We start from the raw sequence: 20,000 nt of genomic DNA, 5'->3' as shown, positions 1-20,000 counted from the left end.
AGTGCTTATTTCGGGGTTCAAAAAAATGTATTATTTTCGGGGAAACACGGTATCTATCTATCTATCTATCTATCTATCTATCTGTCTGTCTGTCTGTCTGTCTGTCTGTCTGTCTGTCTGTTTGTTTATCTGTCTGTCTGTCTGTCTGTCTATCTATCTATCTATCTATATCATCAGAATGCAGCATTGTAGGCAGACTCTGCCTACTGCCAGGGAGTTCGATCCTGACTAGCTCAAGGTTGACTCAGCCTTCCGTCCTTCTGAGGTCAGTAAAACGAGGACCCAGATTGTTAGAGGCAAGAAGCTGACTCTGTAAACCGCTTAGCAACAGAAATTCTGGTCCCAAATCTGGTTGTAAGTCAAGGACTACCTGTAATTTGGAATCCTCAAAATTTCAAGACATGGGATCTTTTACAGGTAGTCCTCGACTTATGATCACATTTGGGGCAGTTCATTTAGTGACTGTTCGAAGTTACAACGGCACTGAAAAAAGTGACTTAGGACCATTTTTCACACTTACGACCGTTGTAGCATCCCCTGCGGTCCCACGAGTTACATTCAGATGCTTGGCAACTGACTCACATTTATGGCGGTTTCATTGTTCTCCAGGGTCACGTGATCTCCTTTTGCGACCGTCCAATGAGCAAAATCAATGAGGAAAGCCAGATTCACTTAATGACTGTGTGACTGACTTAACAACTGCAAGGATTCACTTAAGAATGATGGCAGGAAAGGGCATAAAACAGAGCAAAACTCAGTAAACTAATTTCTCACTTAACAACATAAATTTTGGGCTCAATTGTGGTCGTAAATCGAGGATTACCTGCCCTTCAGGGGCCTGGACCTAATTACTTTTGGGGAAAAGGATGTTACATAAAGCGGGTGCCAGGGTGCTTTCTGGGACCCACCAAATGTAGGTCCCTAGATCAGGGGTCTCCAACCTTGGCAACTTTAAGACTTGCGGACTTCAACTCCCAGAGTTCCTCAGCCAGCAAAGCTTCTGGGAGTTGAAGTCCGCAAGTCTTAAAGTTGCCAAGGTTGGAGACCCCTGCCCTAGATGATGGTATGTGCACCATACAGAATACATAATAAAAGAGTTGGAAGGGACCTTGGAGGTCTTCTAGTCCAACCCTCTGCTCAGGCAGGAAACCTTGCACCATTTCAGACAAATGGTTATCCAACATCTTCTTAAAAGCTTCCAGTGATGGAGCATCCACAACTCCTTGTGGCAAGTCGTTCCACTGATGAATAGCTTTCGTTGTCAGGAAATTTTTCCTTAGTTCCAGGTTGCTTCTCTCCTTGGTTAGTTTCCATCCATTGCTTCTTATTTTGCGGGAGGGAGGGAGGGAGGGAGGGAGGGAGGAAGGAAGGAAGGAAGGAAGGAAGGAAGGAAGGAAGGAAGATTGAAGGAAAATAGATGGATGGATGGATGGATGGATGAATAGAAGGAAAGAAGGAAGGAAGAAAAGAAGGAAGGAAGATGCAAACAAGATGGAAAGTAGGGAGCCAGGATGGAAGGAAGATGGATGGAAGAAAGGAAGATGGATGGAAGAAAGGAAGATTGAAGGAAGATGGATAGATGGATGGATGGATGGAAGGAAGGAAGGAAGGAAGGAAGGAAGGAAGGAAGGAAGGAAGGAAGGAAGGAAGGAAGGAAGGAAGGAAGATGCAAACAAGATGTAAAGTAGGGAGGCAGGATGGAAGACGGATGGAAGATGGATGGAAGGAAGGAAGGAAGGAAGGAAGGAAGGAAGGAAGGAAGGAAGGAAGGAAGGAAGGAAGATGCAAACAAGATAGAAAGTAGGGAGCCAAGATGGAAGGAAGATGGATGGATGGAAGGAAGGAAGGAAGCAAGATTGAAGGAAGATGGATGGATGGATGGGTGGGTGGATGGGTGGGTGGATGAAAGGGAGGGAGGGAGGGAGGGAGGAAGGAAGGAAGGAAGGAAGGAAGGAAGGAAGGAAGGAAGGAAGGAAGGAAGGAAGGAAGGAAGATGCAAACAAGATGGAAACTAGGGAGGCAGGATGGAAGGAAGATGGATGGATGGAAAGAGGGAAGGAAGGAAGGAAGGACGGAATGATGGAAGGAAGGAAGATGAATGGAAAGAAAGAAGAAAGATTGAAGGAAGATGGATGGATGGTTGGATGAAGAAAGGAAGAAAGGAATCTTTCCAAGCAGCCAGCCAAATCCACCGACGGCTTCTCTTTCCCTCCTCCCGGGCTCTCCTGTCCTGGGGGAGTTGCCTGCGCAAACAGATGGAAGGAAGTCAAAAGCAGGGGAGGGGGAGGGGGACTGTGTGTGGGGTGGGAGGGGCTGCCAGGATGTGCGCAAGGAGGGGGGGGAGCTCTCCCTGTCCTCGGAACTCTTCCCCCCAACAAAGAACGAGCTTCTCTCTCTCTCCCCCCCTCCCACCTTATCACCACGCACAGGCCCGGAGACCCCCACGCGAGCCTGGCACAATAGCCTGCCCGAGGTGCGAAGATTAATTGCCCGGAGCAAGGGACCCGGGTGTCGCATCCAGCTGCCGTGCGTGTTGCTCGTGGGGGGGCGAGGCGGGGGTAGGGAGGGGGAAGGGGGCGGCATAATGAAGTGTACAGAAGTTAATTTGGACTCAGATGCGCCGCTTGTCAAAAACGGACAAAAAACACCCCTCTTTTTGGAGTTCTTTCCCCCCCCCCCGATTTGAAAAGGGTTCCTTCCTTTCACTCGCAGGAATGGGGATGGAGATTTGATAGGGTCCGAAGGGGGGAAGGGAGGGGGACGCTGACCCTCCATTTGCCCGGTGTCGGTTTCATACCTGATTTTAACAAAGGAACGGGGGGGGGGAGGGCGGGGGGAGGCTTCTGGTTCGGGAGACAGTCAATAAATCCTCAAATCCATCCATCACGTTTGGAGGAGGCGGGGGTGTCTTACGTCTTGCACCGGGGGCTGCGGGGGGTGGGGGGGAGTGGAATTGTCCGTGAAGTTGACCGCTGGGGCCATCCAAGCCGCCAAGTTGCAGCTGCGTCTATTTCCCCCCTTCTCCTCCCTCCCTCCCCGCGCGCTTTACAGAATAATCCGAGTTGGAAGGGACCTTGGAGGTCATCTAGTCCAGCGTCATCTAGTCCAGTGGTCCACGGGTGGTCCGTGGACCACTGGTGGTCCGCGATAAAATTTTGGTGGTCGGCAGAAAAATTATTTGCATTTTTTATACTGCACTAAATCGGGAGTCCTCAAACTACGGTCCCTGGGTAATGAACGTTTGTGTTGCTGCAGAGAGTCTCCCCCTTCAGGGTCTTTTTGTGTGGGTCGGAGGGGGGCAGAAATTCTGACTTGGGGTCTGCTTCGGCCTCCTGGTGTGGGGCTTTGGGCGAAGGCTGGAGGGAAGCGCCCGCTGGTGGTGAAGAGCCAGAGGGCCTCGTTCCAGTGGGACTGCCTCATGGCCTGGAACTGGTTGACCATCTCAGCCCACTGAGCCTCCAGGTGCCGGTACCTGGCCTTGCACACCCACAGGTCTTCCCTCTGCGGGGAAAGCCTATGCTCCTAGTCCTCAGTGAGGTGTTTCTGCTGAGCCTCTTTGTTGGTCAGATCCAATTTGAACTGAGCTGTTTTGCCAACTCTTTCTCACGGTGGCTGCTTAGTTCCGATGACTCTTTCTTGTTGGGGCCCTAAGGGCCGGGGGACACAAGGAGTGGCTGGGAGGGGACGGTCGAATAGAGGCTGGTGAGGTGCCCCTCAGCGTGAGTAACATTGAGTTGGCCACACCCACCTAGTCACATGACCACCTTGCCACTCCCACCCAGGCAGTCATTAGGCAGATCTGTACTAGTGGTCCACGGGTGGTCCGTGGACCACTGGTGGTCCGCGATAAAATTTTGGTGGTCGGCAGAAAAATTATTTGCATTTTTTATACTGCACTAAATCGGGAGTCCTCAAACTACGGTCCCTGGGTAATGAACGTTTGTGTTGCTGCAGAGAGTCTCCCCCTTCAGGGTCTTTTTGTGTGGGTCGGAGGGGGGCAGAAATTCTGACTTGGGGTCTGCTTCGGCCTCCTGGTGTGGGGCTTTGGGCGAAGGCTGGAGGGAAGCGCCCGCTGGTGGTGAAGAGCCAGAGGGCCTCGTTCCAGTGGGACTGCCCCATGGCCTGGAAATGGTTGACCATCTCAGCCCACTGAGCCTCCAGGTGCCGGTACCTGGCCTTGCACACCCACAGGTCTTCCCTCTGCGGGGAAAGCCTATGCTCCTAGTCCTCAGTGAGGTGTTTCTGCTGAGCCTCTTTGTTGGTCAGATCCAATTTGAACTGAGCTGTTTTGCCAACTCTTTCTCACGGTGGCTGCTTAGTTCCGATGACTCTTTCTTGTTGGGGCCCTAAGGAGCCCGGGGGGGGGGGGACACAAGGAGTGGCTGGGAGGGGACGGTCGAATAGAGGCTGGTGAGGTGCCCCTCAACGTGAGTGACATTGAGTTGGCCACACCCACCTAGTCACATGACCACCTAGCCACACCCACCCAGCCGGTCATTAGGCAGATCTGTACTAGTGGTCCACGGGATTTAAAATTGTGGTGCCTGAGGTTCGAAAGGTTGATGACCTCTGATCTAATCCAACCCCCTGCTCAGGCAGGAGACCCTGTAACGTTTCCCCCCCCCCAAAAAAAACAACCAACTCCACAGTGTTGGAGCAGCACCCAAGACTTCTGGAGTTGAGTCGTTCCACTGGTGAATTGTTCTAACCGTCAGGAAATTTCTCCTGTGTGCATCTTTTAAGTATGGAAGTAATGTTTTTATGAAAAGATGAACGTATCTTTTCTTTTATGTACACTGAGAGCATATGCACCAAGACAAATTCCTTGTGTGTCCAATCACACTTGGCCAATAAAAAATTCTATTCTATTCTATTCTAAAAGAGATCCATTTGTTCTGAGTCTAAGCCGGGGGTCTCCAAACTTGGCAACTTTAAGACTTGTGGACTTCAACTCCCAGAGTTCCTCAGCCAGCGAAGCTGGGAGTTGAAGTCCACAAGTCTTAAAGTTGCCAAGGTTGGAGACCCCTGGTCTAAGCGATGTTTTGTGATTTGTCGGAATCTTACCAATGTCTTCCCCAATTGGATAAGGCTTTGTAAGGCTGTCAATACTATAATTCCCTGCGTCCGTAGAAACACTGTGGTTATAGCCCAGCAACAGCAGACAATTCAATCTAGTGGTTAAAGCATCAGGCTTGATAGAAGACAATGAGTTCTAGTCCCACCTTAGTCATGAAAGCTAGCTGGGTAACTTTAGGCCAATCACTAGGAGACAGTGAGTTCTAGACCTACCTTAGACATGAAACTTCGTCGTGTGACTTGAGTTCTAGTCCCACCTTAGCATGAAAGATGACTGGGTGACTTTGGGCCAATCGCCAGGAGATGGTGAGTTCTAGTCCCGCAGTAGGCCATTAGTAACTGGCCATAAATTGAGGACTGCTTCTAACAGTATCTCCCTTGCTCCTTTCCATCCTCTCCTCCCCTCCCCTCCCCTCCTCTCTCCTCCCTTCCTCCCCTCTCATCTCTCTCTTCTATCTCATCTTCCCCATGATTTGAGCCTTGATGACAAATCCTTGATGCAAATCTTTGCATGATTTATTGATGACGTGGTATTAAGTCGGTGCCAGCTTTTAGCAGCCACATTCAATATTTCCTAGCCTCATCCTAAGTCTTGCACAGGGGTGAAATCCAGCAGGTTCTGACAGGTTCTGGAGAACCGGTAGGGGAAATTTTGCGTAGTTCAGAGAACCGGCAAATGCCACCTCTGGCTGGCTCCAGAGTGGGGTGGGAATGGAGATTTTGCAGTATCCTTCCCCCAGGAGTAGGGAGGGAATGGGGATTTTGCAGCATCCTTCCCCTCGAGTGGGGTGGGAATGGGGATTTGGTAGTATCCTTCCCCCAGGAGTAGGAGGGAATGGAGATTTTGCAGTATCCTTCCCCAGGAGTAGGGAGGGAATGGAGATTTTGCAGCATCCTTCCCCTCGAGTGGGGTGGGAATGGGGATTTTGCAGTATCCTTCCCCTGGAGTGGGGTGGGAATGGAGATTTTGCAGTATCCTTCCCCCAGGAGTAGGAAAGGAATGGAGATTTTGCAGCATCCTTCCCCTGCCACGCCCACACCACACCCACCAAGCCACACCCACAGAACCGGTAGTTTTAAAAAAATTGGATCTCACCACTGTTCTTGCAACAGTACCCCCATCAGCCCTAGAACTGAGCCCCTCCTCCTTGCTCCAGCTCATCCTCTTCCTCTCTTTCCTTCCCCTTTTCCAGCTTTGGTGGACTTCTCAAGAAGGGAACGATTCTAGCCAGTGGTGGGTTTCAAAAATTTTTTTTTACTACCGGTTCTGTGGGCGTGGCTTGGTGGGCGTGGCATGGCTTGGTGGGTGTGGCTTGGTGGGCGTGGCTTGGTGGGCATGGCAAGGGGAAGGATACTGCAAAATCCCCATTCCCTCCCCATCAGCTGGGACTCGGGAGGCAGAAGATAGATGGGGGCGGGGCCAATCAGTTTTTTTATTACCGGTTCTCCAAACTACTCAAAATTTCCGCTCCCGGTTCGCCAGAACTGGTCAGAACCTGCCGAAACCTACCTCTGATTATAGCTCCATCATCTTATCTCAAGGTCAGCATCCCGCAAAGAGGAATGATCGTTCTGGTGCAGGAATCCTTTTTAAAGAAACAAGCGCGGCTTTTGCCAAAATCCTCCTGCTGGGTCTGACAGCGATTCCACGCTTCTCAGCACCTTTATTAGGGGAGGCTGATCGGAGACCCCTTAATGCTCACTGGGGGTGGGGGGGAAACCTTCCCCCCCCCACAACCCCAAATAGACAGGAAACTGGAATAACATCTCTGGGAAACGGTGCAGTTTTTCCTCCTATGGCAATTTCTGTCGAATCCTTGGCTAAGAATCGGGAGAAGGACGTCTCAGATTAGGTCAGGAGAAAGTTTCTCCTAGCTTGGTAACTTTAGAACGGGAGGACTTCAATTCCCAGAATTCCACAGCCCGCATGCATGCATGCTAACTAGGGAATTCTGGGAGTTGAAGTCCACGCCTCCCTTTTTTCACTGCCCCCCCCCCCTTATCACAGTTCCAGTTTTACAACGACAGTGTCAAATCCTTTTTCCTAATACAAAGTCCCAATACAAATAGTATTATACACCACTTTTTTTTACTACTGGTTCTTTGAGCGTGGTGGGCGTGGCAGGGGAAGGATACTGCAAAATCTCCATTTCCACCCCACTCCAGGGGGAGGATACTGCAAAATCCCCATTCCTTCCCCACTCCTGGGGGAAAGATATTGCAAAATCCCCATTCCTACCCCACTCGGGGGGGCCAGCCGGAGGTGGTATTTGACATTTCTCCAAACTACTCAAAATTTCCGCTACAGGTTTTTCAGAACCTGTCAGAACCTGCTGGATTTCACCCCTGTATAGACCCTGTGAGTATAACCATTTTTCTCATAATCATACAATATTTTTTGTTTGTTTGCATTTATATCCCGCCCTTCTCCAAAGACTCAGGGCGGCTTACACTATGTTAAGCAATAGTCTTCATCCATTTGTATATTATATACAAAGTCAACTTATTGCCCCCAACAATCTGGGTCCTCATTTTACCTACCTTATAAAGGATGGAAGGCTGAGTCAACCTTGGGCCTGGTGGGACTTGAACCTCCAGTAATTGCAGGCAGCTGCTGTTAATAACAGACTTACTTAGTCTGTTGAGCCACCAGAGGCCCTTATATAGTGTCTTTTTAAATACATAATGTTGTACGTCATAGTAATACCCATTATTTTCATAGCTGCACCATAACACTCTATCCCTTTATAACTCTATATGTTTTAATCTATAATCACATCCGTGCCTCTTAAAATATGCTGGCTGGGGAATTCTGGGAATTGAAGTCCACCCTTCTTAAACTTGCAAACTTGAGAAACTAAGGGCCATGAAAAGCCACCACCTCTCCAAAAGTCACCCAGGGTCTTTTGAACCCTCCTCGGAGAAAGTACCCCACCCTCTAATATCAGGTTCAAGAATGTCCAGTCCACTTCCGGTCTTAAACCTTGGGGGTGAGCCTTGTATCTAGACAAAGAAAGGAGGGGCGAAGGAGAGAGGAGGATGCAAGGGAACGAGAAAGGGAGACCCCCTTCCTCCCTGCCCATTCTCTTCCTCTCTTCCTCCCCCCCCCGCGCCCCCCCTCCCCGTCGTCCTCAGACACGTGTCTCCATTGTTCTTGCCTTTGGCTGCTGGACCCAAAGAAGGGGAGGGCGCCAGAGTTAATCAACCCTTCGCGGGGAAGGAAAAGACCCCCGAAGGGGAGGGGGGATGCTGGGAGGAGGAGGGAGGGAGGAGGAGGCGGAATTTGGGGCGAAGAGGGGTGCGGAAGAGCTGCCCAAGGGAGACCCCGGCCTCCTCTGGGGTCTTGAGCAGAGAAGAGGGGTAGCAGAAGGACGGATTGGTGGGGAGGGTGAGGGTCGGGGGTTCTCTTCCTTTCTTCGGCCTTGTTCCAAGCTCCGGAACTCAGGTCTGGCGCGGAGGGTCCTTGCCAGGTGCTGGCCACGCGTGGGTTCTTCTGTAGGACGGACAGGGGATTTCGGGGTTGGGGGGGAATCGAGGGGAGCAGATAAAGCAAGCGCGGTTAGCTTGGGACCCTGGACTCGCAGCCCCCCCGAGGCGAGCGTGGAACTGTGCGGGTGGGTGTCGCAGTGTTAAGCACAGATGGGCTGGGGAACACTCCTCTCCCCTCCCCCTCCCTCCTGCCAAGCCAATTCTCTTTCTCTCTCTCTCTCTCTCTCTCTTTTTGCTCCGTCACTTTCACCCTTTCGCTTTTCACGCCCCCTCGCAGGTTTCCTCTCCAGTCCATCTCCTTCCCCAGAAACCACCACTCCCCCACAACCGGCGCCCCGTCCCCCTCCGGCTCAGCAGGGCCTCCCCTCCCTCCTTCCCTTCCTCTCCCCCTCTCTCGCCTCAAGTCCTGGGGGAGCCTTGATGGATGAAAGGGCTGAAGCCCCCTCCCCCGCGCGCTGCCCAAGGAGGGAGGGAGGGGGGCGAGGAAGGAAGAGCCGGAGCGTGTTGCTGACCTCAGCGATTCCCCGCAGCCTGCGCCCTCTCCCCCCTCCCTCCACTTTCCCTTTCGGCCCCTCCCCCTTCTCCGCCTTCAAACCCCCCCCCGCCCCCGCCCCCGCTCGCCTCCCCTCCCGCCCCGCCCACTCGGGCAGCTGATGCGGAGCTGTCCGAAGTGCTGACCCGGACCAGGCTCGGCCAGCGCTCTTCGCCTCGCCATGCCTCGCTCTTTCCTGGTCAAGAAGATCAAAGCGGACGCCGCCTTCCAAGCCGGGTCCGGGTCCGTCACCCCGCCGCCTTATCCGCCGCTGGAAACTTCGTACCCCGGGTGGGCGGGATCCGCGAGAGCCGGAGACCCCGGTCCGAAAGACGGTAAGGAACGGCCCCGGCGCCTTCAGGACGCTCGTTGCGGGGGCTTGGGTGATGGTGGGGGGGTGGGGGGAGCGGGACCGGTAGAAGTGAGATTGCGGGATGGAGGTGGGCGCGGGGTCGTCGGGAAGGTTATGGGCTAGAGAAAGCCGGTCGTGTTGCCTTTGCTGGTGAAAGGAGGGGGGGTTTCCCTCTGTTTCTCTTGGCTCGGGAGGAAGAAGAGGAGGAGGAGGAGGAGGAGAGGAGAGGAGGAAGAGGAGAAGAGGAGCAGGAGGAGGAGGGTTGGGTCCCTATTTCTATTGATGGGCCGGAGGTTTCCAAAAACCTTTTTTTTTTCCTTGCAATGTGTACAGGAGAGGCTCTTCTACATACACACATACACACATGCAACTTCAGGCTATAAATCGCCCGTCCGTGGAACATCCCTCCGGGGGTCGTCTTAAGCGGTGCGAAAGGTCATTGCGACACTCCGTCGCCCGCGCGGGATCCTTTGGTGGTGTGGGGGAGAGTCGGGATGCGGTGTTGAACCTCACTCAGCCCTGAAGGACGGGAGAATATCTGAGGCCGGGGAGGGGGGGGGAGGGGAGGGGTTGAAGAAGCTTACGTCGCCTCCGAGCCCCGGGGAGCCTCGCGGGGGCGGGGGGGGGGTGTTGGAGCCGTCAATCTCTTCCCCCCCCACCCCCCCGACGGACTACAAGGCGCAAGCGAGCTGCCTGCGTGCGTGGCCTCCCGTGATATTTCTTCGGTAGGAATCGGGACAAAGCAAAGAGAAGGAAGAATAAATGAGAACAGCGTCCGGGCTTTGCTCTTTGGTTTTAATTAAAAGGTGGCGGGGGGGGGGGGAAGTGGGGTGGGGGGCGGAGGTTAATCTTGGAAAAAGGTCCCGTTGCAGAAGAAGGCTAGAAAAAAAGAGATTACAACCTTGCAAGAGGTCTTGCCCTGAAAGTGTGCGTTCACACAACGCAGGAGAAGGCCCAAGGAAGCGATTGCCTCCCCCATAATGTGAGAAGGTCGGAGAATGACTGCAGAGTCAGACCATCTGGTTAGTGTAGTTGAGGGCTCAGGAGCCGGGTGAATCTTTTAAAAATTAAGGGAGGGGGGAAGGTGTTGTGTAGACCGGCATTGTTCCCCTCCTGAGGAAGGTGGAGAGGAGAGAAGAGAAGTGAGAGAAACGGCTGAGGTTTGTCCCCCCTGTGCATCATAGGATTGTCTTGGTTCTTCTGGAAGAAACCAGGATCAAGTCAAGGTTTGCGGTATACAAAGAAAGCGATTGAACAGATGAGTTGGAAGGGACCTTGTAGATCATCTAGTCCAACCCTCTGGAGACCCTACACCGTTTCTGACAGATGGCAGTCCAGTCTCTTCTTGAAAGCTTCCAGGGATGAAGCTCCCACAATTTCTGAAGGCAACTTCTGTTCCGTTGGTTGATTGCTCTCACTGAAGGAAAATTTCTCCTTATTTCCAGGTTGAATCTCTGCTTGGTCAGTTTCCATCTATTGTTCCTTGCCTGGCCTTCAGGTGCCTTGGAGAATAGCTTGACCCCCTCCGCTCTATGGCACCCCCTCTAATATTGGAAGATGCTATCCTGTCTTCCCTGGTCCTTCTCTTCACTAGACCAGCCAGGCCCAATTCCTGTTCTTCCTATGTTTTAGCCTCCAGTCCCCTTATCATCTTGGTTGCTCTTCTCTGCACTCTTTCTAGAATCTCAACATCTTTTTTTATAGAGGCAGCCAGCAACAGCATCTTCTCCGCTCCTAAATTTTGGATCTAAAAAGAACCACATCCTGGAGGTTGGAGAGCCCTGGCTGCTACACACACACACACACAAACAAACAAACACACACACACACAGTGGCTTTGTTCCCACAGCATCCTTAACTAAGTTGCCTGCAGCTGCATTCACAACCCTGCTTACCCTGGATGGGCCTTCACCCTGGTTGTAGTTGTTTGCACGAGTGCTGTTTAAACCCAGTGGCGATTCTTAGCTTAACCTTAATTTATTGGGCAAGCAAACCCTGTGTATGGTTTATGGAGGGCAGCTGGAACGCCACCGGTACTTTTGGGCAAGCAGGTTTCCATGGGTTGTGTGAATGGGGCCAATTCGGGCTCCTGGCTTTCAGGCTCTTGGATCAGGTGTGGTTGTGGATTCCAGAAGGATCTTTCTCGGCCCCAATTTTGCAACAGCTGCAGGCTGGGATTTTTTTAGTGCGTCCTACTGTGATTGCTTCTTTTAAGTATGGAAATAATGTGTGTGGTTTTTTTTTAAATTATCATTTTGCTCTTTAAGAGGATTGCTCCAGGTGTTAGAAAAGAAAGATATCAAATTGCCCTAGCAATGTTGCGTGATTTCACAACATTGCAACCTTACTAATGTTTTGGGTGCTTTGGAGAGCCTTCAATACTACAATTGCCAGCATAGAGAGGAACCCTGTGATTGCAGCCCAACTCTAGACAGTTTGGTCTAGTGGTTAAAGCATCAGGCTTGAAATCAGGAGTGTGAGTTCTAGTTCGAGGCATGAAAGACAGCTGGGTGACTTTGAGCCACTCACCAGGCAGCTGTGAGTTCTAGTCCCATGTTAGGCATGAAAGACAGCTGGGTGACTTTGAGCCAATCACCAGGCCACTGTGAGTTCTAGTCCCGCCTTAGACATGAAAGACAGCTGGGTGACTTTGAGCCAATCGCCAGGCCACTGTGAGTTCTAGTCTCACCTTAGGCATGAAAGACAGCTGGGTGACTTTGAGCCAATCACCAGGCCACTGTGAGTTCTAGTCCCACCTTAGGCATGAAAGACAGCTGGGTGACTTTGAGCCATTCACCAGGCGGCTGTGAGTTCTAGTCCTGCCTTAGACATGAAAGGCGGCTGGGTGACTTTGGGCCACTCACCAGGAGACTGTGAGTTCTAGTCCCACATTAGTCATGAAAGACAGCTGGGTGACTTTGAGCCAATCACCAGGCCACTGTGAGTTCTAGTCCTGCCTTAGACATGAAAGACAGCTGGGTGACTTTGGGCCACTCACCAGGCGGCTGTGAGTTCTAGTCCCGCCTTAGGCATGAAAGACAGCTGGGTGACTTTGAGCCAATCACCAGGCCACTGTGAGTTCTAGTCCTGCCTTAGACATGAAAGACAGCTGGGTGACTTTGGGCCAATCACCAGGAGACAGTGAGTTATAGTTCTGACTAAACTTGAAAATCTGTGAGGTGACTTTGGGCCTGTCTCTCTCTCTCTCAGCCTTAACCCACCTCACAGGGTTGTTGTGGGGTTTCTTTTGTGGCAGAGAAGCGGGGAGGCAGCCTTGCCTGATGTGTTAGTAAGTTAATGTTGTTGTGGGAAAAGAGGAGGACAAGAGAATAGAGAATAACAGAGTTGGAAGGGACCTTGTAGGTCATCTAGTCCAACCCTCCTACCCGACCCAAGCAGGAAACCCTAAACCACTTCTGACAGCGAATTAGGTATGTTCACAGCCTTGAATTATTTCTAAATACAATGAAAGCAGGACGCAAATAAAATAAAAACGAAAAATGGAACTTTTCTTTAGAGCAAGATTTAAGAAGTTGTATCCCGGTGGTGTCCTACTTTAATCTGGTCAGTTATTAAAGCAACCCAGCAGCTGCATTCACAAAAACAAGCCAAGTGAAGCACAGCCTAATTTTAAACCTCAAATAATTTCCTTTGTGCAGAAAATTGGTGCTGGGGGGCAGCCGTGGGATAGGTTAATATTTTTATCGGAACTTCAAAATCGAGCTGAAGAAAACCAAGTTAACAACGATCCACAGACTTAAGGTGACTGCAAGTTTTCGCCTTCTCCTCTTTCAAGGTGTCGAGGCACCCTTGCAGCTCATGACAACTTGGGTGTGTGTGTGTGTGCTCCCCCTCCCAGCCTTCGTTCCTTTTTTGTTTGTTTCTTTCAAGTTTTTTAATTTTTTTTATTGTTTTACAAACATATCAATGAATGAATAGTGTGACGCCTGGGTGTCATACATTCTAATACAAACAAAACGGGTAGAATGAATCAGAGTTATTACATTCAACCCAACTGATATATTTCTAATAACGATACACGTTTATATTAAGTTGCAGTCTGTCATTATTCCATTATTCCATGTTTTTTTTCTCTTGTTACTGCTTTTATTTTACTGTATAAAAGTTTAGTTTAGTTTATTTAGATTTTTATACCGCCCTTCTCCCGAAGGACTCAAGGCGGTGTACAGCCAGATTAAAACAATAATATACAAAATTAAAATAACAATTAAAATACATATTTCCTTTCTATCCTACTTAACTTCTTTTTATTATTATTATTGAGTTTAATTGAATTTTAACAACTAAACCATTTTTATTCGACTCTTGTGCACGACTGTGACCATTTACGTATCATCCCATTAGTGTTCTCCTATATATAATATTACTAAATCTACTATCTTTTATTTCCCCTTTTTTCTAGTTTCGACCCAATTGATACCATTTCTCCCATATTACATAAAAATCCGAATCCATCAGTCCCTTCGGTTCAAGTGTCATTTTGTCCATCTCGGCATAATCCAATACTTTTCTAATTATTAACTCTTCAGAGGATACATCCTACCTAACTTCTAGTCATGTCACCTACCTAAAAAAAGAAAAGAGAGAGAGAGAGAGAGAAGGAAATCAGAACAACAACAAAAAAGAGAAATCATCTATCCATCGTCTCTTGTCCGCTTCAGTACTTTAATTGCTATGCTTTTTTAAAAAAATAAAGATTTTATTTTTCCACAACAAAAAGTAAAAAAAAACAACATTCACATCAAACAATTTCAATATGCTGAAGGGATGTTTACATATCTTCTTGTGCAATCTGAAATTCTAACGTATTTTCCCATCTAGCCAGTTATAGAATAGAATAGAATAGAATAGAATAGAATAGAATAGAATAGAATAGAATAGAATAGAATAGAATAGAATAGAATAGAATAGAATAGAATTTTTTTATTGGCCAAGTGTGATTGGACACACAAGGAATTTGTTTTGGTGCATATTCTCTCAGTGTACATCAAAGAAAAGATACCTTCATCAAAGTACAACATTTACAACACAATTGATGATCAATATATCATTGTAAATCATAAGGATTGCCAGCAACAAGTTATAGTCATACAGTCATAAGTGGAAAGAGATTGGTGATGGGAACTATGAAACGATTAATAGTAGTGCAGATTCAGTAAATAGTCTGACAGTGTTGAGGGAATTATTTGTTTAGCAGAGTGATGGCCTTCGGGAAAAAACTGTTCTTGTGTCTAGTTGTTCTGGTGTGCAGTGCTCTATAGCGTCGTTTTGAGGATAGGAGTTGAAACAGTTTATGTCCAGGATGTGAGGGGTCTGTAAATATTTTCACGGCCCTCTTCTTGGTTCGTGCAGTATACAGGTCCTCAATGGAAGGCAAGTTGGTAGCAATTATTTTTTCTGCAGTTCTAATTATCCTCTGAAGTCTGTGTTTTTCTTGTTGGGTTGCAGAACCGAACCAGACAGTATTTTATAATATTGCTTGTCTTCTTGGTCTCTGATTTCAAATGTCAATTTACTCATCTCTGCACATTCCATCATCTTCCTAATTATTTCATCTTGCAAAGGTAATTTCTCATTTGCTATGCTTTTTTTTTGGACTTGCCTCCAAATTTCTCTCTTGGATCTTTATCTCTGTCGGCATCTACTTCTTGGCTATTCAGTCTAAGCAATTTCTCTCATCTCTACCCTCTTCCACTGCCTAGTTTCCAAAATTTCATTTCCATGATAGCCACAGAAGGAAAGGTATCACCTGGGTTATGGGTTTTGGGGTTTTTTCCCCTCACCTGCACTTTGGCTTCATAGTCTGGCTTGTGAAGAAACAAGGTTTAGAGAGGATTCTGGGTCAAGCATTCAGAACAGAAAATGGAAGAACGAAGAATCGGCTTCTACAGCTAGGAAGGAGACAGGAAAATAAGGAACCTTATTCTTCAACAGCGGCCGAAATTGGAACCCACTACTGGGATGCGGTGGCTCAGTGGCTAAGGTGCTGAGCTTGTCGTTTAAAAGGTCAGCAGTTCAGCTGACCTTCAGCAAATCCCTAGAGCCGCATAACAGGGTGAGCTCCCATTATTTGTCCCAGCTTCTGCCAACCTAGCAGTTCGAAAGCAGGTAAAAAATCCAAGTAGAAAAATAGGGACCACCTTTGGTGGGAAGGTAACAGTGTTCCGTGTGCCTTTGGTGTTGAGTCATGCTGGCCACATGACCCCGGAGACGTCTTTGGACAGCGCTGGCTCTTCGGCTTTGAAACGGAGATGAGCAGCGCCCCCTAGAGTCGGGAACGACTAGCATGTATGTGCGAGGGGAACCTTTATCTTTTTACCTTCGCTGTTCTCCAAAGCACCTGAGGGCAGGACAAAAAGCAACTGGGTGGAAACGAATCAAGGAGAGAAGCAACCTGGATTTAAGGAGACACTTCCTAACAGTGAGGACAATTAATCAGTGGAACTACTTGCCTCTAGAAGTTGTAAATGCTCCAACACTGGAAGTTTTTAAGATGATGTTGGATAACCATTTGTCTGAAGTGGTGTAGGGTTTCCTGCCCGGGCAGGGGGTTGGACTAGAAGGCCTCCAGGGTCCCTTCCAGGCTTGTGATTCTATGTTTTGTGTTTCCCCACTCATCCAGAAATCCTTAACCTGGGTTAAGGGGTCTCTCTTTATCCCACACAGATAGTTCTCGCCTTACGACCGCAGCCGAGCCCAAAATTTCTGTCGTCAAGGGAGACATTGGTTATGTGAGTTTTGCCCCATTTTACGACATTTCTGGCCGCAGTAGTTGTTAAGTGAATTGCTGCGGTTGTTAAGCGAGTCACGTGGTCGTTAAGTGAATCCATTGACTTTGCTTGTCAGAAGGTGGCAAAAGGGGATCACGTGACCTCCCCTCCCCCCCCCTGTCATAAATATGAGTCAGTTGCTAAGCATCTGAATTTGGATCACGTGACCAGAGGGATGCTGGCAAAGGTCATAACTGTGAAAAACGGTCATAAGTCCCTTTTTTTCAGTTCTGTTGTAACTTTGAACGGTCACTAAATGATCTGCTGTAAGTCGGGGACTACCTGTACTTATTTATATTTCATACAGGCAGTCCTCAACTCACAACCGTTTGTTTAGTGACCGTTTAAAGTTACGACGGCATTGAAAAAAGGGACTTATGACCGTTTTTCACACTTACGACCGCGGCATCCCCATGGTCAAAATTCAGATGCTTGACAACCGACTCGTATTTATGACGGCCGCAGTGTCCCGGGGTCACGTAATCCCCTTTTGCGAACTTCTGACAAGCAAAGTCCATGGGGAAACCAGATTCCCTTAACGGCCGTGTCCCTGACTTATCAACTGCAGTGATTCGCTTAACGGCTGTGACAAAAAAAGGTCGTAAAATGGGGCCAAAAGTCACTTTAACCACTGTCTCGCTTAGCAATGGCCACGTTGAGCTCCATTGCGGTCGTAAGTCAAAGACCAGCTGTTGTTCACATCATACTTCACCTAGTCAGGTACCAGCAGTTTTTTGCTTAAGTTGTAGAATTCGGGGTTTTTTTTAAGCTTACCGTTTGCATGTCAAGCTTACCGTTTGCATGTATACTGCACGAATCAAGAAGAGGGCCGTGAAAATATTTGCAGATCCCTCGCATCCTGGACATAAACTGTTTCAACTCCTACCCTCAAAACGACGCTATAGAGCACTGCACACCAGAACAACTAGACACAAGAACAGTTTTTTCCCGAAGGCCAACACTCTGCTAAACAAATAATTCTCTCAACACTGTCAAACTATTTACTGAATCTGCACTACTATTAATCTTCTCATCGTTCCCATCACCCATCTCTTTCCACTTATGACTGTATGACTGTAATTTTGTTGCTGGCAATCCTTATGATTTATATTGATATATTGATCATCAATTGTGTTGTAAATGTTGTACCTTGATGAAGGTATCTTTTCTTTTATGTACACTGAGAGCATATGCACCAAGACAAATTCCTTGTGTGTCCAATCACACTTGGCCAATAAAATTCTATTCTTCTATTCTTGTGCAAATCCAGATAATGGCTTAAGACAATAACCAGGTGAATGAATTCTGGGATTTGAACTCCCCACACATCTGAAAATTGCTGAGCTGAGAAACCCTGCCTTATGACAAAAGACAGCAAATTAACATAATATGCAAATAGGGTGTCGTGGCTTGTAGAAGGTCCCTGTTTCTGGCTCTTGGGAATCCCTGCCTGCAATTGCGCCAGATCATGGGTGGGATCCAACTGGTGTCTGCTTGTAAACGGGCCAGGGGACGGAATGGAATGTATGGCAAGGGGAAAGGGGAGGGGGGAGGCAGGAAGGGAGGGGGGAGGGAGAGGAGAGAGGAGAGGAGAGGAAAAGAGGAGACGGTGGGGGGAAGAGAGGAGCAGAGAGAAGAGAAAGGAAAGTGAGAAGGGAAAAGAGAGAAAGGAAAGGGAAAAAGAAAAGGGGAAAGAAAAGGAAAAGGAAAAAAAGAAAGGGAAAGGGAGGGAAGGGGAGAAGAAGAAAGGGAGGGAGGGGGAGAGGAAGAAAGGAATGAAGGGAAAGAAGGAGAGGGGAAGAAAAGAGGGAGGGAGAGAGGGAAAGAGGGAGGAAGGAAAGGAACGAAATGGAAAGGAAAGGAAGGGAAGGGAAAGGAAAGGAAAGGAAAGGAAAGGAAAGGAAAGGAAAGGAAAGGAAGAAAGAGGGGGAGGAGAGGAGAATGAGAGGAGAGGGGGAGGGAGGAAAAAAAGAAGGAAGTGAGGAAAGGAAGGAGGAAGGAGAAATAGGAAGGGAAGGGAGGGAGGGAGGATAGAGGAAGGGAGGAAGGAAGGTTGATATGGAGGGGAAAGGAAAGGAAAAAGAGAAGAGGGAAGGGAAGGGAAGGGAAGGGAAAGGAAGGGAAGGGAAAGGAAAGGAAAGGAAAGGAAAGGAAAGGAAAGGAAAGGAAAGGAAAGGAAAGGAAAGGAAAGGAAAGGAAAGGAACGAAATGGAAAGGAAAGGAAAGGAGAGGAGAGGAACGGAAGGGAAGGGAAAGGAAAGGAAAGGAAAGGAAGAAAGAGGGGGAGGAGAGGAGAATGAGAGGAGAGGGGGAGGGAGGAAAAAAAGAAGGAAGTGAGGAGAGGAAGGAGGAAGGAGAAATAGGAAGGGAAGGGAGGGAGGGAGGATAGAGGAAGGGAGGAAGGAAGGTTGATATGGAGGGGAAAGGAAAGGAAATAGAGAAGAGGGAAGGGAAGGAAGGAAGGGAAGGAAGGGAAGGAAGGGAAGGAAGGAAAGGAAGGAAGGAAAGGAAGGAAGGGAATCTAATGACCTCCCTTTGCTTTCTCCCAAAATGAGGAGAGAAGATAGAAGGAAATATAAAATAAGAAGAGGAGAGGAGAGGCGCAGGAAAGGAGGAAGGGTAAGGGGAAAGGGCAGGAAGAAGTAAAAGAGAAAAGGGGAGAAAGAGGGGAGACGAGAGGAAAGGTAGAGGGAGGGAAGGAAGGGGAAGGGAAAGGAGAAGGAGAGGAGAAAGGGGAAGGGGAAGAGGAAGGAAAGGAAGAGGAGAAAGGGAACAAAAGAAGAGAAAAGGGGAAAAAGAAAGAAAGAAAGGGAAGGTTCTATTTTTGGCACAGCCCCGTGAGCTGCAAGCCTCTATCTGCCAGGAAGACATATGGCCAAAAGAAAACCCAATAAGCCACGATATCCTTGGGACTCCCAGCTAGCCGTCGAAACCAAACATCTGCCGGCTTGGATGACCTTGGCAAGCCACGCAGGCTCAGACCCGGCGACTGGCTGGCCCGGAGGCTGCCAGGAATGCCCAGAGCCCCTTTTGCAAAATCGGGAAGGCTGCTGAGAAACATTTGCTCCCCTTTTATTGTAGGAATGCACAAAACTGGTCGGTTAATAATGAGGTTCATTGCCCAAGAGAACCAGGTTTATTTCAGGATCATTTTGCAGGTAAGTCCTTGAGCCCAACATCTCTGGTCTTAAGCTAGACCTTTGTTCTGTGAGTTTTGCCCCCCTCCCCCGTTTTACGACGTTTCTTGCCGGAGTTGTTAAGTGAATCGCTAAAGGTGGTTAAGAGAGGTTATTAAATTAATCTGGCTTCCCCGTTGACCTTGCTTGTCAGGAGGCTGCAAAAAGACAGCAAACCCTACGCCCTTCTGATGATGTTCCCTAGTTGGGTGAAAAAATGTCTGCAGGAAAACGATCAAGCTCAGCACCAAGGACCCCACAGTCCTCCTCCTCCTCTTCCTCCTCTTCCTCCTCTTCCTCTTCCTCCTCCTCTTCCTCCTCCTCCTCCTCCCCCCCTCCTCCTCCTCCATGCTTCCTCTTTCTTCTGCTCCACTACTTTCATGCCCTTCTATCACTAATGATGTTACTTAGTTCGGTAATGAAATGTTTTATTTATTTTATTTATTTATTTTATTTTGTCACAACAATATATGTAGGAATCATACAAAAAGATTATATAGTAAATAAACACATATATGGGTAAATATAAGGAGGTATAAGCATATATATAGGAAGAAGAAAAGAAAAACAATAGGACAGGAACG

General features: G+C 48.6%; 1 protein-coding gene across 1 annotated transcript in view; it reads left to right on the top strand.

Moving 5' to 3' along the window:
* The first annotated feature begins 9,278 nt into the window (after positions 1-9,278).
* The window catches only part of SCRT2 (scratch family transcriptional repressor 2), a 26,084-nt gene continuing 15,362 nt past the window's right edge, over positions 9,279-20,000 (top strand). The window contains exon 1 of the mRNA XM_058176719.1: positions 9,279-9,432. Within this exon, the coding sequence (XP_058032702.1) occupies positions 9,279-9,432 (154 nt within the window). The remainder of the gene's footprint in view (positions 9,433-20,000) is intronic.

The sequence above is a fragment of the Ahaetulla prasina genome, chromosome 3 (assembly GCF_028640845.1).
Source record: "Ahaetulla prasina isolate Xishuangbanna chromosome 3, ASM2864084v1, whole genome shotgun sequence".
In the NCBI taxonomy this organism is placed as follows: Eukaryota; Metazoa; Chordata; class Lepidosauria; order Squamata; family Colubridae; genus Ahaetulla; species Ahaetulla prasina.
Note: the sequence above shows the minus strand (reverse complement) of the source record. Positions and strands in the feature narration are given on the sequence as shown.